General features: G+C 55.1%; 2 protein-coding genes across 4 annotated transcripts; one reads left to right on the forward strand and one right to left on the reverse strand.

The window, feature by feature from the left end:
• The first annotated feature begins 7,601 nt into the window (after positions 1-7,601).
• Positions 7,602-17,191, forward strand: CALM3 (calmodulin 3). The gene is made up of 6 exons (XM_006744955.2): positions 7,602-7,786; positions 12,256-12,286; positions 14,585-14,728; positions 14,901-15,007; positions 15,224-15,359; positions 15,503-17,191. Exons 1-6 carry the CDS (start codon positions 7,784-7,786, stop codon positions 15,529-15,531), a joined length of 450 nt encoding a protein of 149 aa, XP_006745018.1. The 5' UTR covers positions 7,602-7,783; the 3' UTR covers positions 15,532-17,191.
• A 4,714-nt stretch (positions 17,192-21,905) lies between these two features.
• Positions 21,906-26,076, reverse strand: PTGIR (prostaglandin I2 receptor). 3 transcript variants are annotated; one of them, XM_006744954.3, is made up of 3 exons: positions 26,037-26,076; positions 24,908-25,701; positions 21,906-23,871 (listed from the first exon to the last, which is right to left on the reverse strand). In XM_006744954.3, the coding sequence occupies exons 2-3, from the start codon at positions 25,673-25,675 to the stop codon at positions 23,485-23,487; spliced, it is 1,155 nt and encodes a 384-aa protein (XP_006745017.1). In that variant the 5' UTR covers positions 25,676-25,701; positions 26,037-26,076; the 3' UTR covers positions 21,906-23,484. The 3 variants fall into 3 exon arrangements, with proteins under 3 accessions (XP_006745017.1, XP_081663277.1, XP_081663276.1); XM_081807151.1 differs by having other exon boundaries at positions 24,908-25,696; positions 26,037-26,074; XM_081807150.1 differs by lacking the exon at positions 26,037-26,076 and having other exon boundaries at positions 24,908-25,911.
• Between the last annotated feature and the right edge of the window lie 19 nt (positions 26,077-26,095).

A 26,095-nucleotide genomic window follows, 5' to 3' on the forward strand; every position in this document is an offset into this window, starting at 1 on the left:
CTGATCTTCTATTATATTAGATATTTTTTTAAAAATAAAAACTTAGGGGCGCCTGGGTGGCTCAGTTGGTTAAGCGACTGCCTTCGGCTCAGGTCATGATCCTGGAGTCCTGGGATCGAGTCCCGCATTGGGCTCCCTGCTCGGCAGGGAGTCTGCTTCTCCCTCTGACCCTCCTCCCTCTCATGCTCTCTGTCTCTCATTCTCTCTCTCTCAAATAAATAAATAAAATCTTTAAAAATAAATAAATAAAAATAAAAACTTAATCTGATACAAAAATTACAGATAGGTGACCAATTGTGACCATTTAGGGATACGTGGAGCAATCACAAAAATAGAATGTGAAGAGGTAGAGTTAGAAAAACAATCATCAGGGGTGGCTGGGTGGCTCAGTCGTTAAGCGTCTGCCTTCGGCTCGGGTCATGATCCCAGGGTCCTGGGATCAAGCCCCGCATCGGGCTCCCTGCTCAGCAGGAAGCCTGCTTCTCCCTCTCCCACTCCCGCTGCTTGTGTTCCCTCTCTCACTGTGTCTCTCTCTGTCAAACAAATAAAATCTTAAAAAAAACCCAAAAAACAAAAAAACAATCTCAGTAGCAATGAGCACCTCAGAGCCCAGATCTGGTTTCTAAGATTCTCCAATAAAAGGAGGCTCCTTGGAGAAATGGCTGATTCTAGGACTGCAGCAAGAAATGTACAAAGTGATCCTGGGATATCTTATAGTGCCAGAAAGTAAAAATGTGCCAACACACACACACACACACACACACACGATGAGTGGATGCCAAAGGGATACAGAAGGCAACTGAAAGAGCTCCCAGTAGTCAAAGCTGGAACAATCTGAGCAAGAAAATAAATAATGTAGTATTGTATTATAAGACATAGTATAAAATAAATATCCACAAGTCCACAGTGATAAAATAAAATGATTGAATAAGTAAACAAATAGGGGAGAATGTACAGATTTCTTGGGTGGACTATATGTTCCAAAAACGTATGTAGATATTACCCTCTCAAGGAGATGGAGCATAACTCTCTACTTCTTAGGTATAGACTATGCAGAGTGACTTCCTTCCAAAGAGTACAGTGTAGGGAGGGAGGGGAGAAACAGTAACTTTATAGGGGAGAAATCTGATGAACAACAATGTCAGCCAGGTGCTCATCAATAGTGATAAATCATGTACCCTTCTTATGATGTGATGAGAATGGCCGTAATCCCAGTCTCATCATGAGAAACATCAGAAAACACCAACAGAGGGCTGTTCTACAAAAGGCCTGACCAGTACTCCTCAAAACTCAAGGTAATCGAAACCAAGAAAATCTGAGACACTGCCACGCCCAGAGGAGGCTAATGACATGATGAGTAAAAGTGATGTGATCCTGGAACAGAAAAAGGACATGAGATAAATGCCAAAAACTGGATTTTGGTTAATAATAATATATCAATATTGGTTCATTACTTGTGACAAATGTACCATACTCATGTAAAATCAATAACAGGGGAAACTGGGTGTGGGGTATATGGGAACTCTCTGTACTCTTTGCAACCTTTCTGTAATCCAAAACTATCCTAAAATACAAAGCTTTTAAAAATACAGAGGAAAGGGGTGTCTGGGTGGCTCAGTCCTTAAGTGTCTGCCTTTGGCTCAGGTCATGATCCCAGGGTCCTGGGATCAAACCTTGCATCGGGCTCCCTGCTCAGTGGGAAGCCTGCTTCTCCCTCTCACTCTCCCCCTGCTTGTGTTCCTTCTCTCGCTGTGTCACTCTCTGTCAAATAAATAAATAAAGTCTTTAAAAAAAAAAATACAGAGGAAAGAATGGGATACTAAAAAATACACAGTTAACCTAAAAGAAGACAAGAAAATAGGAACAAATAGCAGATGGATCAAATAGAAAGTGCACAGCAAGATGGCAAACTTCAAACCATGATTAATCACATTAAATATAAATGAACTAAACACTCTGATCAAAATACAGAGATTGTCAGGCTGGACAAAAAAGCAAGACCCAACTATATGCTGTCCACAAGAAACACACTCTATATATAAAGATGGAGTCACATCAAAAGTAAAAGGGTAGAAAAAAATATACCCTGCAAACAGAAAATATAGGAACCTAGAGTGTTCATATTGAGATCAGACCAACTAGACTTCAAAACAAGGAATAATATCAAAAATAAAGATGATAACTTCATACTTATGAAATCATTTGTCAGGAAGACATAACAATCATAAATGTAGATGTACTAAATAACAGGGTTTCAAGATACATGAAGCAAAATTTGACAGGTCTAGACGGGAAAACAGACAAATTCACAATTACAGTTGGAAGTGTTAACACTGCTTTCTCAGTAGTTGCTAGAATAAGTAGGCAAAAAACAGTAAAGACATAGAAGACTTGAGCAACACTATCACCCAATTTTACATAATTGACATTTATAGACTATTCCACACAATAACCACATTCTTTCCAAGTGCCCATAGAATATTAACCAATATATACCATATATCGGTGGCCCATAAAACAAGTCTCAATAAAGTTCAAAGGACTGAAAAGTATATTCTCTGATCATCATGGAATTAAATTAGAAATCAATGACAAGATACATGGGAAAACCCCAAATATTTGAAAATTACACACAATAATAAATAATCTAGAGACCAAAGAAGAAATCACAAGGGAAATTAGGAAGCATCTTGAACTCAATAAAACTAAAATGCAACATGCCAAAATTTGGGGGATGCAACTAAAGCAGTGCTTAGAGGGAAATGTAATTTTAAATGCTTTCTTAGACAAAAACCTACCGTGGATTGGAAGTATAATGTAGTAGTTATGAGCATGGAACCTGAAACCAGTCTGTTTGGTTCATACTACCTAGCTGTATGACCTTAAGCAAATAACTTCTCTGTGCCTCAGTTTCTTCATCTTTGGGACAGAGATTATAAATGTATTATAATAGTACCTACCTCAGAGCAGTGCTGACAATAGAAATATAATGCAAGCCACATGTGTTGTATTAGGTATTCTAGGACTCACATTAAAAAAGTAAAACAAAATACATGAAAGTCAATGTAATAATATATCTTATTTAACCCAATATGTTCAAGATAATATATTTTCATTATGTAGCAGTAGCCCCATTTCAAGAGATCAATGACTAGGTGTGGCTAGTGGCTACCATATTGGACACAGACCTCTAAAGTACTTGAAGAGTCCTGGGCACATCGGAAATGCTTTATGTGTTTGTCAAATAAGTATCAAGAAAGATGGGTTGCCTGGCTGGCTCAGTTGGAGGAGCATGGGACTCTTGATCTTGGGGTTGTGAATTTGAGCCTCATGTTGGGTATAGCGATTACTTAAAAATCAGACCTTCAGGGCGCCTGGGTGGCTCAGTTGGTTAAGCGACTGCCTTCGGCTCAGGTCATGATCCTGGAGTCCCGGGATCGAGTCCCGCATCGGGCTCCCTGCTCAGCAGGGAGTCTGCTTCTCCCTCTGACCCTCTTCCCTCTCATGCTCTCTCTCATTCTCTCTCTCTCAAATAAATAAATAAAATCTTTAAAAAAAAAAAATCAGACCTTCAAAAAAATAAATAAAAACAAAAATTCCCCTTCCCCTACATCTTAAAAAACAACAAAAAAAAGACTAGTTCTTATTATGAACCTCATTCAAAAAAGCTTGAAAGTGACTGATCGGGATACATATAAGAGTAGAATTGCTAGGTTTTAGCAAACGTGCACCTTTGACTTGCCTATAGAGATTGCCAAATGGCTCTCTGTTACCAAGACCATGGTATGGTCATCAAATTCTGCTTCCCGTGTCTTCTTCTGGAGCACGTGAGAAAACATACTTCCCCATCCCCCAACAGTGACATGGGACCACGTAGCTAGTTCTGGACAATGACATGTGAGCTGAATCGAGAGGTGTCACTCCCAGACTGAGTCCATGAAAACTCCCCAGGAGATTCTCTGATCTCCCTCTTCCCCAGCTGCGGCGTAGAGACCTTGGGGAGAGATGAAAGAGCCCAGGTTAGCAAGTCACCACGTGGAGGACAGCTGTCCTGCAACGCAGCTGAGACCCACAGTAGACTGCATGAGAAACTTTAATTGTGTTAACTGAGATTTTTGCAGTTCTTACTGCACTATAGCCTAGTCCAATCTAACTGATACACTCACTAGAGTGATTCTATCAACACATACTCCCACCAACAGTGTAGGAGAGTTTCCATCTCCTCGTTTTTCTTTATTTATTCAAAACATGTTTACTGAGCACGTACTACATTCCTGGCTTTAGTTTGGACACTGCAGATAGCCACAGTGAGCACAAAAGACAGGAAGATCGAACCTCATGGAGCTTAAATGACAGTGGAAGATTCAAACTATAAAAAGAATTACATTATCTCATAGTTGAGGAGGTGGTCACTCCTATGAAAAGCCATAAAGCCAGGTAAAGGGGATTGGGAGCACTGGGTTACAATTTTATTTATTTTTCTTTTTTTTTTCCCCCTCCCCGCGTTGGGTTACAATCAAGATCCTGATATCAAGAGTCACATGCTGTACTGACTGAGTCAGCCAGGAGCTCTGAGAATGTGTCATTTGAATAAGGAAGGGTGATGCTAAGGAAAAGTGAAGCCCTGTGGCTATTGTGAGAAGAACATCTCAAGAAGAGGAAAGAATACAAAAGCCCTGAGGCAGAAGCCAGACATAAGTGTTCAAGGAACAGCAAAGAGGCCGGTGTGGCTGGAACAGAGAGAGTGAGGGGGAAAGCACAGGCAGGTGAGATCAGAGAAATCACAGGGTCACCAGATTGTGGTGTGGGTCCCCTGGACTCAGTGTGAAAATCAATAAAAGGAAACCTCATTTAAAATGAGGTCGGGAGGGGCGCCTCGGTGGCTCAGTCCTTGAGCGTCTGCCTTCGGCTCAGGTCATGATCCCGGGGTCCTGGGATAGAGCCCCGCATCAGGCTTCCTGCTCAGTGGGAAGCCTGCTTGTCCCTCTTCCACTCCCCCTGCTTGTGTTCCCTCTCTGGCTGTGTCTCTCTCTGTCAAATAAATAAATGAAATCTTAAAAATAAAGTACAATAAAATAAAATGAGGTCGGGAGGCCAGAAGGGGGAGCTCCCACTCTCTACCATTCCAATTGCAGACCCCAACAGGAAGAGAGTACTTTGCATTCCCAGCAGGCAGAAGCTGCCCTCACAACAGCAGCAGGGAGGAAGAAAGATTCTCTCCTGCCCAGCAACAGCCCAGCCAATGAGAGCGGTCACAACTCAGCCAATGAACAGCCTCGACACTTCAAACTCCCGGATTGCTCCAATGGACCTTTGGTTTGTAACAACCCCTCGCCAACCTGCCCCCCTTCCTCTGTAAAAGAGTGCTCCTCTCCTTTGTTCACAGGATGAGCCTAAACGCAAGGAAGACTGGGGAATGTAGTTTTTATTTGGGGTGGCAATGTGCCCAGCTACACTTCTATTACTCTTGAAGAGAGGGAGAATGGATCGTCGAAGACAAATCCAATCTCTCTCACTGGTAGTGTAATGGTGTTTAGGAGTGTGGACTTTTCAGTCAAATTGCTTGGGTTCAAATCCTAACTCTACCTCCTTGACCACGGGCAAGCGACTTGATTCTGTTCTTGGTCAAGCCTTCATATCTCTCTGGTCTCATCTAACTCCAGTGGCAATGCAACAGTTTCATCAAATGAAAAAAAATGGAAGTAACATATCCATAGAGAGGCTGAGAATTAAATGAGCTAATGCACACGAAGTGCTTGGAACGGTGTGTGGAACAGAGTAAGTGCTGAAAGACGTTACTTGTAGTATATTTGCTATTTCATAACCCCAAGTAATTCAGGAATTAAGATCTGCCTGGTAGAACTTCAGAGTCAAGAGAAAGAGAGACAGAGAGGAGGAGAGAGCATGAGCATGCCTTTGTTTCGCTTATTTGTTCAGCAAATGTTGACTGGGGTCCTTGGCCTTCTGTTTCATGGCCAGTGCTGATGACCAAGACAGAGTTTAGCCCAGCTTATATCCATCAGGAATTCTTTGGGTGCAAGTGATAAAAACTGAACTCAAACTAGTTTGGGATAAGAGGGAAATTTTAATAGTTCGTGTACTCAAAGTCCTGCATGATGGTGTGCAGCTGGCCTCGAGAGTACTGGAACCAGTGAAGTAAATGCCAAAGGGACTCTCACTCCATCTCTTACTTGCTTCTCCCTGGTGTCAGTTTTATTCTCTCCTCCAGAAGTGGGAAAATGGCCACAGACACTCTGGACCTATTCCTTCAAAGCCCCACCACCCATAAAGAAAAAAAATTTTTTTTTTAAAGATTTTATTTTTAAGTAATCTCTACACCCAGCGTGGGACTTCAACTCATAACCCCAAGATCAAGAGTCATACGCTCTCCTGATTGAGCCAGCCAGGCACCCCCATAATGAAAAGGCTTCTTGCCCCCAGACTCCAGATCCAAAAACCCAGGGAAGGACTCTCATTGATTCAACCTATATTCTGTGCCAGGTGGGACATAAGGAATGGCCCAGCTTGACTCACTTGCCCATTCCTCGGCCAATGATAGGGGGATGAGGGGCGGGGCACATAAAGGAATGGCAGCTCCTATTCTAAACAAAAGAAGAAGGTTGTTTCTGAGCTCCAGTAAACAGTTTTCAGCTAACCTTCGCATTATTTTTCCTCCTACAGCTGGAACCTTAGAACAAGAAGTGCAAGAATCAAGTGGGTCTAGGAGATACCAGAATGGTTGGGAAGTACGGTCTCCCCAGCGCAGCCCAACACAAGTCCGTGCATACAGGAGGCGCCCCATTAATGCTTATTGAATGAATGAATGAGTGCCCTGTTCCCAGAGGCTGTCCTGTGACCGCCCCAATTTCATAGACTCTGAGCTGATCAAGCGTGAAGCGGGGGTAGGGGTCCCGCACACCTGTGGAGTGCGTCTCAGGCCGCAGACACCTGCCCCCACAGGTGGAACCTCTACCGGAAGAGCAGAACCTTGAAGACCCCGCCACCTCGTAGGGCCCAGATGGGGGCGGGGCTTCCAGACCCCAGAATTTTGGATTGCACCATCTTCCATCTGTTAGAGGGGAGAGCCGAGATAGTCCTTTTGCATCTTCCGCCAGCCCTTTACCTCTCCCTGGCCACCAAGACGATGTATTTGCGTCTCTAACAGCCACCCAGCTTCTCCCTTCGCCTCCTTACACCTCACGGCTCCCCGCAGGCACACACTTCAAGCTTCCCCACCACCACCACGCAGTGGCTCGCCCCAGTTTGACGCATTGCAGGGAAGGCCGGACCAATCGGCACCGCGCTCTCATTTCCGCCATGGCCTGGGCCCAATAGCGGCGCGGCTCACACAGGGACGCGTCACGCGCCGCCGACCGGTGCCCCTCCGCCGGGGAGGCAAGTACAGAGGACGCAGGGGGGCGGAGCGCGCGGCGACGGAAAGTAGTCCCGCGGCGGGTGCGCGCGCGCGCGCGGCCGGAAGCAAAGCCCGGCTCTGTGTGGGGCGGGCGCGAGAGATCCGCGGGCGCGTCAGTGCAGAGTGGGGCGCGGAGGGATCCGCGGGAGCCGCAGTGCGGCGGCACGCGGGCAGGGCGGGGCGGGGCCGGGCGAGGCGGGGCGCGCGCGCGGCGGCCGTTGAAGGACCGTTGGGGCGGGAGGCGGCGGCGGCGGCGCGCGCTGCGGGTAGTGAGTGTGGAGGCGCGGACGCGCGGTGGAGTTCGAGCTGCAGCTGCTGCCGCCGCCGGAGGAACCTTGATCCCCGCGCTCCGGACACCCCGGCCTCGCCATGGTGAGTGAGGCTGGGGGGCCGCCCAGGCTGGGGGTTCTGAGGCGGGCACGGCGGGGCAGGATTCCTGAGAGGGCAGGCGGACCCAGCGTAGGGGGTGTCGGGGCCCCGGCAAGCGCCCCTGGACCCCTCTCGGCCCCCCTGTCGGGGGCATTCGAACCCCAGAGCGGGATGTTTGGATCCCAAAAGAGGGTTAGGGGCTTCAAAAGTCACTTTTAATACCAGGTGAGGTGCTTAGACCCCAAAATGGGCACCCGAGCTCTCAGAGGGGGCATCTGGACCCAGGAGGGGGCATCTGGACCCTCAGAGGGGGCGTTTGGACCCCAAAAAGGGCTTTTGGACGCAGGGTGGGGCGTTGGATCTCTGAGGTGGGGTGTTTGGACCCCTTGGGGGGCGAGGTAAGAAGCATTGGCCGGGAAGGGGGTATTCGGGCCCTAATGAACACTTTGGATCCTAAAAGGATGCGGGGAAGGGAGATCAGAGGAAGGCCAGGCTGCCGGGGCGCTCCCGAGAGGGGGCCGTGTGTAGCTGGACCTGGGTGGGGAGAGGGGCAGGGATGGGGGCGACTTCTGCAGATCAGACCCGGGAGGGGAGGGGGGGGTGTTCTGGGAAGACCAGCATTGCAGAGGAAGGAGGAGGAGGGTGAGGTGCAAGCTTAGGGGAGGAAGAGCCAGGGGTGGGTGGCAGTGGAGGTTAGAAGATGTTCTGGGAGCCTGCAGGGACTGAAAAGGATTGGGGTTGGGGAGGTGATTAAGAGGGAATGGCAAGACTGGTGCTTGGCAGTGGTGGGGGAGCAGGAGGCCTCGTGGTTGGTTTGGGGGGCAGCCAGAAAAGGTTCTGAGGTTACTAGTGGCTGTTGAACTAGAGAGGCTGGTTTTCATGGGAGGGGGCTGGGGCAGAGTGTTGTGCTGGGTCCATGAGAAGGTGGGGGTAGGAGAGGAGCCTGGCTTGGGTGGTGGGAGGTGAGGTGGAAGGAGGCCTGGGGGGGGGGAGGTGTCGGAAGAGAAAATGAATGACAGCCAGGGTGGGCCTAGATTTGATTTGGAGGTGAATGTGGGCAGCTCCCTGGAAGTCTCCAGGGAAAGACCAGGACAAAGACTGTTCAGTCTAGATGGGGAGTGGGCTGCAGAGGCCGAAGGGAGTGGCCATACGGTCCCCCTTCCCCAGGAAGAATGGGGCTGGGCAGGAGGCACCCCGGCAGTGGGAGCAGGTGGGCGGAGTTGTTTGGGCCCCTATTGCGCACTGAAGCTGCATGAAATGGGGGTGGGGACCAAAGTTTGGGATGCATCAAACGAGCCAGCCTTTTAAGCCTAGAATCTCACCCCCTCGCTGCCCCTTTCAGACTAAGAGAGCGGCTTTTTCCAAACTGGAGTGCTGGTTTTCTTGTGGTCTCCAGCTCCGTGCACTGTTCTGCATCTCCTCACTTGTGCCAAATGACAGTGCAGTACAGTGTGGCGTCGGTGACAATCGGACGCCTGTTCCCGGGGCCTCGGGGTGGGGGGCTGCAGAGCTTGAACAGAGAGGACCTCCAGAGGGACCCCGTCATCTGCCTGAGGGCCACTTGTTCCGTTCGGGGCCCCTCACTGGGCGCCTCTGTTAATTCGCACAGCTGGAGCTTTGAGAGAAACCCAGCAGACTAGTTCTTTCCTGCGCCCTGCCACCCACAACACTCACAGCCCCCCCAGGCTCAGCTTCGGAACCGTGCGCAGCCCTCCTCCCTGGCAAGGCTGGGGAGAACAAGCAGCCGCTGCTGTGGATCAGATCTCATACTGGCTGACACAGACCTGATAGCTCCGGTTGCCACTACCCCATTTTCCCCCAGTACGACCTCGCTGAAGGGGCCCTCAAGTACTTACTGGCCAATGCCAGGAGGCCCCCCACCTCCCACATAGGACCAGAGCTTTGGCCGCAGCTAGTTTCTCTTCCCACTTGTAATCAGCAAGGTATGGGTGGGACAAGTCCCTGGTAACCGGCCTTGGACTTTGGCCTGAGCACTGTGGCTCCTCCTTGGCCCGGGTGAGGGGCCCTGGCCTTGGTTTCTGATCTCATCTAACACTGCTCTCTGGCGTTGGCTGGGGGCTGGGTCAGGGCAGAGAAATAATACCCTCTTCCCTCCCCCACCCCCCAGGGCTTTTTTTCTTGTCCGGCCCCTTGCTGGAGCCGAAGGAAGATGAGGGGTAAGGAAGGAGACCAGCTGGGTTATTTTTGATGAAAGCAGAAAATCTTCAGATTTGGAAAGGGAATTCCAAATTTTGATGAAAGCAGAAAATCTTCAGATTTGGAAAGGGAAGAAATCCCGGGAAGGGGTCCCTGGCGAGGACAGTTTCCCGGGTGATCAGTTCTGTGGGCAAGCGGCCATGCTTTGAGGGCTATAGCTCGGAGCTGGGACCTTTGCTTCTCCACCCCGGCGGGGGTGGGGGTGGAGGGGGTGGAGGAGAGGGTCTCCTAACCAGGAGGAGGCAGAGCCACGCCTGTTTGCAGCAGCCCCGGGTGGCCATGTGGCATGCCTCCTCCGTGCCTGTCGGCCGGGAGTGGCAGCCATGGGCCTTCAGAGCCACTCCTGGGCCTGCGGGGCCACCTGTCCCAGACCCTGACGGTGCTGCCCAAAGGGGGGAACAGTTGGGCTTCTTGCGGAGTGGGGCGGTAGGGGTGGGAAGGGCCCCGGTCGGGCTGGCTCCTTCCATTCTGGGCCAGGCTGAGCAGCAGATGGAATAGCAGCCCTCCTCCCCACACTGTCCCTCTGCCCTCGGTTCTTTTCCCTCTCCCCTGGCATTGCCTGGCCTTGGTAACCAGAAGCCCATCCTGTCTTCTCGCTTTCCCCCAGCAGCTTCCTCGGGTGTCACGACCAGGCTTCTCGGCCCGTGGGAGCCAAGGGAAGCGGCCAGAGCAGGGGGCTCGTGGGCCGGAGCTGCCGGCTTGGCGTTTAGAGCCCAGCAGCCCCACGTCTTGTTTGAAGGCAATGCAGAAGCATCTCCATTTGGCCTCCTAACCTTCCCTTTAGGCTTTGGCCTTTTCCGGAATGTGCGTGTGTGGTGTTTTTCCTTCTCTACCTTCCTTCTTCCCTCCTCTCTTAGCCCTCTCTCCTCTGTCATCATCACTTCGATTTCCCCTCCCCTTCTGCCTTTTTGGGGCTTGGCCTCAAGTTCCTTTTCCCTTAGATTTAAAAAAAAAAAAAAAAAAGGTAAAGGACATTTTAGACCAGTTCTTATGTGACCGGTTCTTAGTATTTGGGACGGGGTGGGGGTGGGAGGGTCACTGCTAGCTTCCAGTGGAAGCTCTGGAACCACTGTGCAGACAGTTTGCACTAGTTTTGAGGGCTCCCTCAGCCTCAAGGCTAGAGCCCTGCCGTGGATGTGCAGCCCCTTTCCCCTGATTGTAAGAGGGAGTAAAGGAGGGGACGGTTGTCTGGGCACCAGGCAGGGTGGTGCCCTCTTGGCAGCATTTGCCAAAACCAGGGAAAATTCCTGCATTTGGGGCCTAGAGCTAAATGTTGGGACTCGCCGCCCCTCCCCCTCCCCCAGCCCAGCTCCTCCGGAGGACACCAGTGCCAAAAAAGCTAGTCTGGGCCTCTCCCCTCCCCCACCACCCCCAAACCCCGCATGCAGCAAGGGCTGCCTGCCACCAACTGGCCAGTCCCCAGAGTGGCCAGGGCTGGAAGGGGTTAAAAACTGCAGTGAAGCTGGGGAAGCTGACTTCAGTCCTCCAGCCTTTGCCGCCATTGCTGCCGCTCACTGCGGTCCCCTCCCCGACACTGGCCCTTCCTGCCCCAAAGAAACAGAACAGAACGGTGCCCTGCGCCTGCCCTGTGGGCAGGGAGGGGCGGAGCGGCTGCCTCTGGCCTGAGCAGGGTTCTTTCGAGTACCCGGGGCAATTCGGAGCTACCAGTTAGGAGAATTCTTGCCGGCTGCGTCCACTGTGCTTGGACCTGCTGCCTCCAAATAGGTGACACAGAAACTAGCAAAGAGCCCCAGACATCTTCCCTCCGTCCTACCCAAGGACTGGCCTGCTTCAGTTTGGAGCCTTCCAGAGCTGCTTGATTAGGCCTCTAGGGCAACTGCTCCCTTCACTCAGCCTCTGGGGCTCTCGGCGGCAGCGGCGACACGGAGACACGAACCCGTGCTGTGCGAGCCCAGCTGGGCTGGGGCTGGGGCAGGATGTCTCCCCACCCACTGTGGCTCCCAAGCACTGGGTCAGGATTGGAAGCCCTTGGGTCTGGGCAACTTAATTGGGCCCCGTAGCAGGCAGGCCTGGGTTTCTGGTCCACTTTAGTCCCCAGCTTCATGAATCACCAGACTTTCTCCCAGAACCTGGCTGTCCTGCAGACCCTGACCCTGGCATGCACCCCCTTTGCCCAGGTGCATGGGATGCCCTGTGGAGCCGGCCTCACCAGAGGGGGCTGGGCTGAGCAGGCAGGACGTGCGGACCATGGCTGGCGAGCCTGGTGACTGACTCTCTCCTTCTCGCTTTTCCAGGCTGACCAGCTGACTGAGGAGCAGATCGCAGGTGAGCTTGCCTACCCTCCTCCTCCTACTGCCTTGGGAGGGCCTCTGCATCCCCAGTCAAATATGACTCCGGCCAGAAGTGGCATCTGACAGATGAACTCGTGTGGCCCCTACCTCAGTTAATGCTGGGCCTTGTGCTTAGAACGTTGGGAACCGTGGATAAGAGCACACTGCACCCCAGTGACACCAAACCCCCAGGGTCCTGAGCCAGGCATTTACCAGATGCCAAAACTCTGTTCCTCTCCTGGCCGTGGGTCATCGGGGGCCTTTCATTGCTCAGTGGCTGCAGGGTGAACCTGGCTCTCTGTCCCAGCTTCTGCCAGTTGGGCTCCGAACGTGAGCCTCCCCGTGGGGCTGCAGAGCTCCTGTCCCACTTTAGGAGCCACCCAGGAGATGGCTTGTCACTCCCACCTCTGCACTTGCCTGTGCTTTGCACTCCCCTTTGCACGTGCTCGCAGTCACTTTCCTCTGCCAGAAATGACTCTTCCCCAGCTCCTTGCACGAGCAGCTCCTTCCCATCATCTGGGCCTCCGCTCGGATGTCACCTTGGAGAGGCCTTCCCTAACTCCCCGGCCCCGACAGACGGCCTTCCTGGACCCTCGGTCCTGTCACTCTGTGTGTTTCCTTCGTAGCCTCTCTCACTGTCTGGAAGTCTTTTCTGTCTTCACCTGCTGTATCTCCTGTCACTAGATGTGATGAGCTCCTTGAATTCGGGGCTTTGTTTTTGTTGGTCCCTGCTGTACCTTCAGTGCCCGGAATACAGTAGGTGCTCTGTAAATTTTTGTTGGCCAAATAAATGAATAAAGGAATGGTTGTATATCCCCCAGTAAGCCAGAAGAAATTCTGGAATCCCATGTAATTCATTTTTGTAGCCACCCCAGAAAGGTCACCGCTACAGGAACTGACCTGTGATTCGGTGGGCTTCTCAGTCTCCCTCTCCCAAGACCGTGAGCTGCTGAGGAGAGAAACCAGCTCTCGGTTTCTCTCCATAATCAGGGGCCAGGACAGAGCAGACAGGAGGAAGGATTCACGGAGTGGGCCCTGGGCCCCAGCAGCTGCCCCAACCCCAGCTTTGCTGTCACGTCCGACAGCCTGCGTGATAAGTATTGAATGCCCCGCATCTGAAGCGGGACGAGGCAGGAGTGGACTTGCCTTCTGTCCTTTCCTCCCGTCCCCCACCCCCCAGCGCACAGTCACACCTTCAGTTTCTAAACTCTGGCCCCCAGTGGCCATGGAGACCCACCGAGGAAAGCTGGAGCGCCACCTCGTTGTTCAGTGATCATGAGCTCAGGGTGTCCCCATGACCCACTCCGTGCCCTCCACGAGAACAACCAGGCCTCAGCACAGGGAGGTCCCGGCATCCCCAAGGAGACACCTCTCCCTGTGACCCCGAGGCTCGGGGACACAGCTTCTCGGCTGTGTGCGTGTCTCCCGCTGCACCTGCCACCCACACCCCGACTCTGCCCTCATGTGACACAAACACAGACTCCACTCTCCACCCTGTCCCCATTAGCAAACTGTCCACCACCTCACCCCAACCCACACTCTCTGGGAATAGGCTGCCAGGCATCTGTTCTCTGAGGGTTTGGGGGTAGGGAGCACCGGCGCCAAAATGGGCCCAGTGGGAGGGCCACAGCCACGTGCTTCTCTCCCCGCGCCCGATGCGTCCCCAGCTGTGGCCTTCCCACTCGGCGCCACTAGCTCTTCATCCCGGCTTGGCAGCCGTCCCCTCTCCTTCCATCCCCCCACCTAGCCCACGCGCCGCCCGCCAGCCGCACTCTGCCGCTGCGCACCCCCGCATCCCACCACACGCGGCCGCCCGGCTCCTCCTCCGGAAGCCGGCAGCTTCGGCTCGGGGAGCTGGGCTGGGAGTACCCCCGAAGGCTTTCGCAGCCTCCCCTTCCCGTCCCAGCCGGGTGACCTTGGCTGGCAGACCTCAGATGGAGATTTCTCTCAGCTCTTGTCCATCCCGTGACATTAGTCCATTTCATCATTGGAGGGAGAGGTCGAAGCCAGGGACCAGCAAGAAATGTAGAATTCTCTGAGGACGGCTCTCAGCCTGTTTCCCCTCTGTGCTCACCAAGCCAGGTTGGCCCCACAGGTAGCTTTCCTTGACACAGAGTAGGTGCTTAGTAAACGTTGACCGAAGGAAGGAAGGGGTCTGCCCTGAGCACCGAAGCGGGGGGCCTGGATTGGAAGTCTTGTTCTGGCTCCTTCCGACAGGACTCCCTTTACCTTCTCTCACAGAGGGCTTTCCCTGTGGTCCTTGACCTCTGATTCCTTCCCTCTCTTACCCCAGAGTTCAAGGAGGCCTTCTCCCTCTTTGACAAGGATGGAGATGGAACTATCACCACCAAGGAGTTGGGGACAGTGATGAGATCCCTGGGACAGAACCCCACCGAAGCAGAGCTGCAGGACATGATCAATGAGGTGGATGCAGATGGTGAGCCCCACGGAGCGGGTGTATGGGGGCTCTGTTCTCGGTCGCGTCTCGTGACCCCCGGGAGCCGTCCTCGGGGCGACGTCCAAGCCCGTTACTTCCTCTGCCAGGGCTCTGGGGTGGTCTCCCAGACTCCGGGCCGAGAGCATTCCCGACTCCCTTCCCCACCTTCCAGGGAATGGGACCATTGACTTCCCGGAGTTCCTGACCATGATGGCCAGAAAGATGAAGGATACAGACAGTGAGGAGGAGATCCGAGAGGCGTTCCGTGTCTTTGACAAGGTAGGTAGTCGCTTGCCACAGTGGCTCAGGGACTCCGGCGGAGGGACAGAGCTCGGGGGGGACCTTCCCCAGGCCTGGATTGCAGTGCCAGCGCCATTGTCCTGCGACCTCAGGAGGCCCCCTTCCCCTGCCTGCTGCTGCTCCCGCCCGCCCCCGCCCGCCTCCGCCCCCAGCGGAGCCTCCCGCTCAGAGCCTTCCCCTGTCCCCAACACCCAGGACGGCAATGGCTACATCAGCGCTGCTGAGCTGCGTCACGTAATGACGAACCTGGGTGAGAAGCTGACTGACGAGGAGGTGGATGAGATGATCAGAGAGGCCGACATCGATGGAGACGGCCAGGTCAATTACGAAGGTGAGCAGTCGCCGGGGCCCCACCTCCCCGGCTGCAAGCGCGAGTCGCGGCGTCAGGAACGAGCCCCAGGTCCCTCGTGTCAGAGGGCGGCTGGCTCGGCCCACTCGCCGGCTGACCTGCTCCTTCTCTGTTTGGCTTCACAGAGTTTGTACAGATGATGACTGCCAAGTGAAGGCCCCTGGGCAGCTGGTGATGCCCATTCTCGTGATCTCTCTCTTCTCGCGCGCGCGCTCTCTTCAACACTCCCCTGCGTTCCCCGGTTCTAGCAAACACCAGTTGATTGACTGAGAATCTGATAAAGCAACAAAAGATTTGTCCCAAGCTGCATGATTGCTCTTTCTCCCTCCTTGAGTCTCCTCCCATGCCCCTCATCTCTTCCTTTTGCCCTCCCCACTTCCATTCACATCTTCCAAGGCCTGATGCATTCATAAGATGAAGCCCCCTTCCCCTTAGGGGAGCCTCTGCCCTCCTCCTCCAGCCCGGGTGGCTCTCCTCTGTTTTGGTTTGTTTCCTTTCGTGTGTCATCTTATTTTGGGTGCTGGGGTGGCTGCCAGCCCTGTCCCAGGGCCTGCGAGGGAGGGGATGAGGCCTCGCCCAGGCAGAAGAGCATGCCTTTTGCTGTTGCATGCAACCAGCCCTGTGATTCTGTGTGCACATCCCAGCAACCTTTTGGGGCAGGGGTGCCAAGAGAGGCATTCCAGAAGGACTGGGGGGAATTGAGGAGTTGTGGTGTTGACTGGATAGGGTCCAGGACAGGGTCGAGGGGCAAGGGAGTCTTGGAAGCTGGCATTCTTTTTACCACTGGAGGGGGCCGACTCACAGAAGGGGACGGATAGAGCGAACACCACTCAGGTCCCACTGGCTGCTATTCTGAAACCATCTGATTGACTTCCTGAGGTTGGGCTGGGTGGGGGCTGCTCAGCTGGTCACTCTACAAATTGTACGTGCCCATGTTTCTAAAGCGATCTCGAGCTGTTCTGTGAATACCTGGTGCTAACGTCCCAGCCGCTCCTCCGTGACGCACCTGCCCGCCCGCACCGAGGTCCCCTCGCTGGAGCGGATGTGGGGATGTTGCTTTGTCATGTACAGGTTATCCTTTGGTTTTTTTCTTTATGCCCCTGAAAACTGATCCTGTCAAAAACCATGCCGGGCTAGCTGAAGGGTGGGAGAGGGAAGATGAGGCCCGCCATGCTCTCGAGAGAACACACCTGCAATAAAACAGTCTTGTGGGCTAGCTGCCCGGGGGACTGGTGGCCGAGGGCAGCTCTGCTCCCTGGTCAGCCGGCCCCTCCCGCTTCTCCCTGGTGACTCGGTTGGCTCCTGAACACCTGTGCTGTCTCTGTGCCCTCTCCCCCCTCGCCCGCCTGCCTGCCCCCCCACTCCCCCGGCGGAGAGCATGATCCGTGACCTTGCTTCTGATTTTCGCCTCTGGGACAAGGACGTCAATGTGGGCAGTTCGGTCGTCTGGATTTTTCTTTTCCTTTTTCTGTTCATTTCATCTTGCCCCACCCCCCACCCCACCCAGGTTGTTCAAGTGGCTTCTCCTGGGACCTGCCCAGCTTTGAGAATCTCCTCATCCACCCTCTGGCACCCAGCCTCCGGGGGAGGGGAGGGGAGGGGAGGACGGGGCGTAGTGGGAGACCCAGCCAAGAGCTGAGGGTAAGGGCAGGTAGGCGTGAGGCTGTGGACATTTTCGGAGTGTTTTGGTTTTGGTTTTGGTTTTGGTTTCTTTCTTTTTTTTTTTTTTTTAAACCGGGCAATATTGTGTTCAGTTCAAGCTGTGAAGAAAAATATATATCAATGTTTTCCAATAAAATACAGTGACTACCTGACGTGGCTCCTCCCCTCTTGTCTCTGTTTCTGGGCCTGCTCCCTGCGTGGGCCCTGCAGCCTGGCCCTGGGAGAGCCTTTCCTGCATGCTCATCCTGGAGCCTTGTCCTGGTCATGGCAGCCAAGAGGGGACCTTTGAGCTGGATGCTGATCTGGCCGTGCAGCCCATCAACCTTGGGGCCCGGGGGCGGGGGGGGGGGAGGGGGCAGAGCACAGAAGCGCGGAGACCAGCGTGTCCGTCACATGAATGAATGCGCCATGAGGACTGGCCGGTCCAGGGCCACGAGAGCAGCCCACTGAGCTGAGACCTGAAGGCTGAGCGCTCACACAGTGGGAGGGAGGGGCGTCATCCAGAGGAACAGCAAGAAGGCAGACCCTGGGGGTGAGACCCTGGTCGGCGACTCTCCGGGTGCTCTGGGGAAGGGGTGCCATTGAATGAGTCAATGTCAGTCAAGCGGCCTGCACACCCTGGGGACCTGAGCTCACAGAGCTTTAGTGAACTCCACGGAGAGGGCACGGAGAGGGCACGGGACAGGGAGATTTGAAACAACCCAAAACATTTGCAAACTACAGAAAGCCCCTTAACTTCCCTGCCACAAATGGGGATGTGAAGAAGAAAGGCCTGGGGGCCAGTGGTTCTGTAGGGAAGGCATAGAATCCTTGGGGGCTTTTCCCAAAATAAAGAAGCCCTGCCCCCAACTGCAAATCCCATCCGTTCACCCGTTCAGGGGTGCAGGGAATGAACGGTTAACAGACACTGTCTAACTTGTGACCTGCTCACACGCGACCACAGCGGCTGGGCTGGTGGAAGCAGAAACCGAATCCAGTGGAATAAAAAAAAAAAAAAAACTTGCTTTCGCCGTGGGGTACAGCAAGCGCTGTTCAGTCTTTATTGGAGGCTCCCACACCGCGGGCGCACCTCTCAGCCTCCATGCGGGTGAGTCCTGCAAGCAACCATTTGGGCCGGACGCTGTGAATGCAGACTAGGAAACTGAGGCCCAGAAGAGTGAAGAGGCTACTCCAGGTTATTGAGGCAAACCTCAAAAGTGGCAGGGCTGGAATTTGAACCAGAGCTGACCCCAAGCAGTCCAGGCTCTCAGCTTCCCCTCCATTAGACTTTTAAAACTGACTTCAGGGGCGCCTGGGTGGCTCAGCCGTTAAGCGTCTGCCTTCGGCTCAGGTCATGATCTCAGGGTCCTGGGATCGAGCCCCGCATCGGGCTCCCTGCTCGGCGGGAAGCCTGCTTCTCCCTCTCCCACTCCCCCTGCTTGTGTTCCCTCTCTCGCTGTGTCGCTCTGTCAAATAAATAAATAGAATCTTTTAAAAAATAATAAATAAAACTGACTTCAGGCAGGCCAGAGCCAGAGCCTAAGCCAGTGGGAGGGGTAGGCTGAGTCTGGGGTCACAGTGGTCAGGTCTAAGATGGGAGTTGCCCTCTGAGCTGCCAGGACCCCTGTGGAAAATTCTAGTCTCGTGGTTGAGAGAAAAAGTTCTGGTGACCCACAGAACTGGGCTCCAAGCCCCATGTGAGCACTCATTCGTGAGTCTGTGCACTCCCTAACCCTCAAGGTCTACCTCTGCCACCCGCTCCTTGATGACCTTGGGGCAGTGATTTCACTTCTCTGGGCCTCAATTTACTAGTCTGCAAAATGGAGATGAATAATGACCCTATAGGAGGAAGATCATGAAAATACCCACTTCAGAGGGTTGTGCCAACCACTTTCTAGACCTGTCTCATTCGGGTGGCACGCAGGCCATGGAGGGTGCGCATAAGCGTGAAATAAGTATGGAGATCTGACAGTAGAGAACTGGGGGCCCCGGGCAGGTAAAGACTCTTGTACCATACTTCCTGGCAGTGGCTGAGTTGGGTCTCAAAACCCCAGATCGTTTGGATCCCAAACGCCCCACGCTGCCTGCGTGACTCTAGCTCCTATCATTAGTTTTTCCCCCTTGGGCCCTATGTTTTGAAAGACTTTTACTCCTGGACAGGCTGCCTTATTAAATAATCATGACTTCTCTTTCCCATGCTTTATTAATCAAAGACACACAGACGGCACTCGGAGCTTCTAATGGACGTGGGGCAGGCCCTGAGGGAGTGGACTCCAGCCCACAGCGGGATGCTGAGAGTGGGGATCATTTCCAGTTCCGGCTCTCGGGGCCACTGGACCAGCTCACATCTGTCCTTAGCGGGCGACTAGCCGAGGGACACAGTGGGAGGTGCCCTACCCAGGGCTCCCTCCCTTCCCCCCCCAGGGTCGTGGCCACTGGGAGTACTTCTAAATGTCACTCCCCATGTGACCAGCAGGTGGGGCAGTGACTACAGAAGGCCCCAGAGAGCTGCCCCTCCTGGGGACCCGCCAGTGTGTGTGTGTGTGTGCGCGCGCGCGAGTCCCATCTGTGGGCCGGGCCCAGTTCTAGGAAGTCCAAAATGAATAAAACGAAGTGATAAATGCACAAAGTCTCCTTCGCTTCCTGACGCCCACTCCATGCTAGGCAGGCCCCTCGGCTATGCTCTCAGCACATATCTCAGCTCGCAAATTTGTATTTTTTTTTTCTGCTTATTGGAATACTTAGTTCTGTGATTATTAAGTTGTCATCCAACTGAAATGTGAGTGAGAGAAGGCCAAGGCCGTGTCAGTCACTGCTGTATCCCCAGCAGGTACAGAGCAGCCTTGGGCCCCCGGGGCAGATTCCAGGGAATTGTTGAGTTAATGAATGAGTAAGAGGCTGGGAGGTCAGAGTCAGATCCGTGAGCACAGTTTCCTGGGCTCACCTTCTTCCAGTCCTCAGGTCCCACTCTGCCATCTCCTCCACGAAGCCCTCCCTGATGTCCCCTTAGATTGCACCCCACCCCACCCCATCTCGCAGCTCTGCCCACTCTGGACTCAGAGCCCCAGGAGAGAGGGCCAGGGCTGTCTCTGTCACCGCTGTGTCCCTCGCATCACAGTCTCAATAAGAGCCTGCTGAGTGAATGAGCAAATGTCTGCGCCAGGTCAGGCTGCAGGGAGGACCGTCATGGAGCCCAAAAGTGCCCCAAGTGCCTGAGATAGGTGCGAATAAGTCTGCAAGGAGAAGGAATAGGGGCGCCTGGCTGGCTCAGTCTTGATCTCAGGGTTGTGAGTTCGAGCCCCACGCTGGGTGTAGAGATGACCTAAAAATAAAATCTTTAAAGAAAAAAAGAAGAAGAAGAAGAAATAGTTTAAGCGGGACCTGAAGGGCCAGGGTGCTTGTGACGAACGGCGAAGGGAAAACGCTGTTTCAGGAAGGGTGAGCTCCATCAGCAAAGAGGCGGAAGCCAGACAGGTCACGCACAGGCTCTGGGAGAATCCTCGGTTGTCTGGCTGGGGCTGAGCAGGGAGCGAGGGAGCTGGCCCTCGGCTTCCAGGCGGTGGGGGCCCTCGGAGTTTGGCAATCAGGGGAGCGACCGCTCAGAGAGGACTCCAGAAGCTAGCGGAGAGGACACACGGCCGCTCAGGGGGTCAGGACACCAGCTAGGAGAGGAGTTTCCAAATCCTCCCCCAGGGGCTGCGTGTAGATAGATGGGGCGGGAAATGCTTGCGAACCCCCGAGCTGGAAGACAGTGTACACATCCAGGCCAGAGGCGGTGGGGGGTCTGCGACTATACAGGGGGATGCCGAGGGCGGATGGATTCTTGAGATATTAGGCCTGGCCGGTGAAAGCAGGCAGAAAACCAGCTTCCGCGCTGAATCCTCACTTCCCCTTAATCCAAATCTGAAAAATGGGGATGATAATAGCACCCTGAGGCTTGGATGCTGTAGGTTCGAATGCCCAGCCCTGTGCTACCTTCATTCAGTGAGCCCTGAGAGGCCAGAGAGACAGACTGACCCACTTTCTGGGCCGGCACAAAGAGTGGAGGCGAGCGCCCCCTGGGGGTCTTGCCTGGACAGGCAGGCAGGCCCCGTTCTCTGGCCTCTCGCTCCAAATGCCCCTCTGGGGCCCCTCCACCTACCCCATCCTTTCCCCACCACCCTCCGAGGAGGCCCTCTGGGTCTGTCCCCACTGAAGCTGGGCCAGGTTTGGCGACAAAGGCCGGACTCCACCTGATGTTTCTTGCCCCGTTTGGGTTTTTGTACAGGTCAACCTTTTTCATTACCAAATTCAACCAGTATGTCACTCTGGCAAGACTCATAAAAGTTTCTAAACACCCTCAATTTTTTTTTTAGTGTCACATTTTTTTTATTGTGGCAAAGTATCCATAACATAGAATTAACCATTAGACCATGAACAATTCAGAGACATTTAGTACCTTCACAATGTTATGCAACCCACAGCGCTATCGGGTTCCAGAACATTTGCATCACCCCAAAAGGAAACCCATACCCAATAAACCAGTCATCCTGACCAATTTTTAACTCTCCCAGACACACCCTTGTTCTTCTGTAACGTGATTTGAATCATAGCAGTCGAAAGACCAATGGAGGGCGCCTGGGTGGCTCAGTTGATTAAGCGACTGCCTTCGGCTCAGGTCATGATCCTGGAGTCCCAGGATCGAGTCCCGCATCGGGCTCCCTGCTCGGCAGGGAGTCTGCTTCTCCCTCTGACCCTCCCCTCTCTCATGCTCTCTCTATCTCATTCTCTCTCAAATGAATAAATAAAATCTTTTAAAAAAAAAAAGAAAGACCAATGGAGCGAAATGTTGCTTTTTTTCAGCCCACATTTGCCCAGTAGCCACAGATAACAACAGCAACGACAGGATTGCAGTAACAGTAACATTTTTGTGGTTTTTATTCCAGGCAGGCCCTGTGCTCGGCTGCTTATCAGAGGGAATCAGTTAATCCTCCACACCACCCTGTAAACTGAATTCTAGATTATGATCGCCATTCTGCACCAAAGGAAGCCAAGGCACAGAGAGGCAAAGCCCCTGGCCAAACAAGGGAGCTGGCTTCTGGAGACAGAAAGGTCAGCTTCCCCCTCAGACCGTGCTTCCTCCTCGCTGTGTGACCTAGGACTGGCGATTACCCTCTCTGGACCTTGATTTCCAGCTTCTGTGGAAAGGCTCCAAGGACATCAGGGCCCAGGACTCACTGATGTGAGGTGCTGTTATCTCTCCAGAGGCCCATGCCTCCCTACCAGGCCTGTCCCCAGGTTCACGTTTACCCTTTTAACCCCGGATCAAGTACTTTCAACCCTGGAGCAACCGCATAAGGGGAACTGGGTGGGGCAGGGTGGGGGGGGAGGGTGGGTAGGGAGAAAAGGGCTTTCCGGGTTACCCTAAACACCACTTCCTTTCCTGCCAGTCAGCTCCGTCCCGAGCACCCTTGATCTTGGGTCTCCCTTGAGGGCAGGAAAAGCCCGAAGGCTGGAAATCACCCCAGCGGAGTCCAGGGCGGGGCAGGGACCGGTCTGTTATCTCCAACACCTGCCAAGTCAGGGCCCGCTTGCTGTTGAATGAATGAATGAACTTGTTGCGAGGGCTTGGAGGACACAGGATGTGAGGGCGGGCTTTGTGTATGAGCCACAGCTCCACCTCCAGGGACAGGCTGTGTCCCCCGGGGGGGTGGAGGGGTCCCTGGGATCCGTAACTCCCATGCCTTTGTCCTCCGGTCACCCCCCACACACACACCCGGGCCCCCACGGGCCCCCACGGTCCACATCTTGCAGCCCACCAAGCCATCCATGCGGATTCCCAGGCACTGTCCAGCAAGGCTACTTACAATGCAGCAGTCTCTCCTTCCTCTGGCCTCCCCCCTTGGGGGGGCGGGGGCTTCCAAGTCTGATGGGAAATCAGGAGTGAGGGGAGGCCGGGAGCTGGTCCAAGAATCCCTGGCTCCCAGGAGGCAGAGAGGGGCTGGCTTTTGGAGTGGCCTCGGAGAAGGCCGGGTTGTCCCCTGGGGGGGGCTTGGGCCGGGCAGCAAGGCACCCTGAATGGATGAGGGTCAGAGCCAGAACCCGAACCAGAGCTGACCTGGGCGCACAGAAGCTTCTGGGAAACTTTTCTGCCTTCTAAATATTTAGACAGCGAGATGGATGGGCAAGCGAGGGCCAGACTGGGCCGGCAGGCCCCTGGTTATTTTGAGAGAAGTGTTCTTTTTGTGCTCCAGGATAAACGTTCTTTGTCTCCCTCCCTCTCTACCAGAGCCTGTCGGGGCCACCCTGGAGGAGGAGAAAAAGGGAAATAGCAGCTGATCGCCCCCCACCCCGCATTCAGGGGTTCAAGATTCTGGCAGGCAAGGACTCCGGGGTCTCATCTCTGCTCGTCCACCCGGCAGCTGTGCCCCTGAGCCTCAGGCTTCTGCTCCCAGAAGACCGGGCAGGAGATCATGGGCAGCAGATGTCAGCAGGGGGAGCAGGCGGCTGCGGACCCCATTTTGGATGACGTTCCCACGGTGCTACCAGCTCGCTGCTCCCGAGACACGGGTGCCTCCTGCCCCTCGCCCCAGGCTGACAAAGGTACCCAGTTCCCCTCCTTCCCCCCAAGAGCAGCGGGAGCCCTCGAGTCCTTCCTCCTGGAGGCAGGCCGGGAGAGGGGTGTCTGCGAGTCGCGGTGGGTAGGCCTGGGGCCCAGGCAGCAGAACCAGAGCCTGAGCCTCTGGAAGACAGCCTTGCGGAAAAGGATGAAGACCCAGGGGTCCAGGATAGGGTTGAAGGCGTTGAATCGGAAGGCAAGGAGGTCCCCCATCTCGCTGCTGTCCGGGGCGATGGCCTGCGTGAAGCCTCGGATCTGGGGGCAGGGCGGGGGCATCAGGAAGCACCCAGGAATCCTCTGGCCCCCACCGCACACCCACCCCACCCTCGCTCCCCTCCTTCCACGTGCTTACTGGCAGGAATGAGGGAGGGGTACCCTTCAGCAGGGGGAGGAAATAAGATGAAAAGTAAGTGAGAGATGCATCGGGGAGCAGAGGGAAAGAAAGCCCCAGGAAACCACTAGCCTAGAGGAACAGAGCGGAGGTTGTGTGGGTGAGTCCTGGGGCTATGGCCGCGTGTCTCTCTCCAAGTTTCCAGCCTGTGAGTCATCCGTAATCCCCCCAAAGCTTTGACCACCAGCCCTTGCATTTACAGAAAGAGAATTGGAGGCCCAGAGTACAGGGCGGGGTGGGGGAGGGGCGATGACTGGGGGCTGCCCCGCTCAATTCCTGGGAGGCAGGCAGGAGCTCTGCCCGAAAGGGGCAAGGCCCGGAGAGTCCCTGGCAGAGGTGGGGGGGCGGGGTGCTGGGGCGGGAGGTGGTGGGGAAATCAGACTCTGCGATCAGACAAGCCTGAGGTCCAGAGCTGGCTCTGTGTGACTATAGAGAAGCCACATCGCCCTCCATCTGTAAAAACAGGGACCGGACAGGAACTTGGGTCCATTCCTTGCCAAGTGCTGTGGAATGGGTGCCTAAGGTCATTTGAAGATGATCTGAGAGAGAATTTGTAAACCACAGACACAGAACAAGGGCTCAAGGACTGGTGGATCTTATTACCATTACAGGGGTGCGGCAAGGTTGGGGTGTATCTGGGGGGGTGCCGGAGATACGAAAGGGGGGGAGCCAAGGGCTCAGGAGGCGTCCAGTGGGGCAGAAGCAAATGGGGAGAGACCTCTCCAGAAAGTTGGGAACTGTCGGACCGCGCCCAAAGCCTCTGACCTCTTGGGGCTTCAGCGTCCCCGCTCTGGGGACTAGGCACCCCCGCTGGAGGTTGGAGCTGGGTGCTGCCCTCCCCCCCCGCCGCTTCCCCCCGCCCCGCCCCGGCCACCCGCCCCGACTGCAGAGGGGACTCACCGTGAGGGGCAGGGAGCACACGGCCATGATGCCTGTCATGAGGGCCAGCAGAATGAGGTGGTCCACCTCGTCCTCCCCTGCCCGGGGGCCGGGGACCAGCGAGCCCTGGTGGCGCCTCTGCTGACGGTGCATGCGGCAGAGGCTCAGGGTGACCGAGCTGTTGCACAGGACGGTGGCGGCCACCAGCAGGGCCACGAGGCTGGCGTAGGCCAGCGAGAAGGCGCAGCCGCCCAGCTCCGCGGAGCGCATGCGGATGAAGCACCAGCTGCCGGGACAATACTGCTGGTGTTGGCCCAGGCCCAGCAGGGGCAGGGAGCAGAAGAGGGTGCAGAAGGCGTAGATGGCGGGCAGGGCCAGGCGGGCGCAGCGCGGCCCGTCCAGCTGAGCGTAGAGGTAGGGGTGGCTGAGGGCCAGGCAGCGCTCCACGGCCATGGCGAAGAGGATGAGCATGGAGGCCAGGCCGAAGAAGGTCATGGCGAAGGCGAAGGCGTCGCACAAAGCGGGGTGGCCCCGGGCCAGGCCCAGCAGCGAGCTGTTGCGGGCGTAGGCCACGAACACGGCCGGGCTCAGGAAGCAAGTGCCCAGCAGATCAGTGACCGCCAGCCCGGTGACCAGCACGGCGAAGGCCGAGGGGCGTGAGCGTCGCCGCGCCCCCAGGATGCCCAGTGCCAGCCCGTTGCCCACCACGCCCGCCACGAACATCAGGGTGCTGGTGGCCGGGCCTACCGAGTCCCGCACGTAGGTGAGGTTCCTGCACGAGTCGGCCATCCCCCTCACCTCTGGTGCGGCCTGGACTAGAGCGGTCCCCAGGGGGGAGGGAGGGTAAGGGGGAGCCGGGGGTGGGGGGGCGCCCTGAGGCCCGCTCATGCCCACCGCCCTCCCCATGGGCCACCCCCAGTTCTCCTTGTGTGTGCGGCTGGCTGTCCGTCTGTCCGCCCCTCTCTTCTCTCCCCCTCTCTCCTTCGTCCTGCCCTCTCCCTAGTTCTGTCCTTTTCCCCCACCCCTTGCCCACCCGGTCTCCCCCTCTGCCTCTCCCTCTCTCGCCCCAGCAGCCTCTACCCACTCCTCACCTCCCCCTCTGCCTCTCCCTCTCTCGCCCCAGCAGCCCTCTACCCTCTCCTCACCGCACCTCTGCCTTCTCTCTCAGTCCCCTCCTCTGTGCCCTGCTCTCCGCTCTGCTGGCTATAC

The sequence above is a fragment of the Leptonychotes weddellii genome, chromosome 16 (assembly GCF_054177405.1).
Source record: "Leptonychotes weddellii isolate Sample4059 chromosome 16, ASM5417740v2, whole genome shotgun sequence".
NCBI classification, from domain to species: domain Eukaryota; kingdom Metazoa; phylum Chordata; class Mammalia; order Carnivora; family Phocidae; genus Leptonychotes; species Leptonychotes weddellii.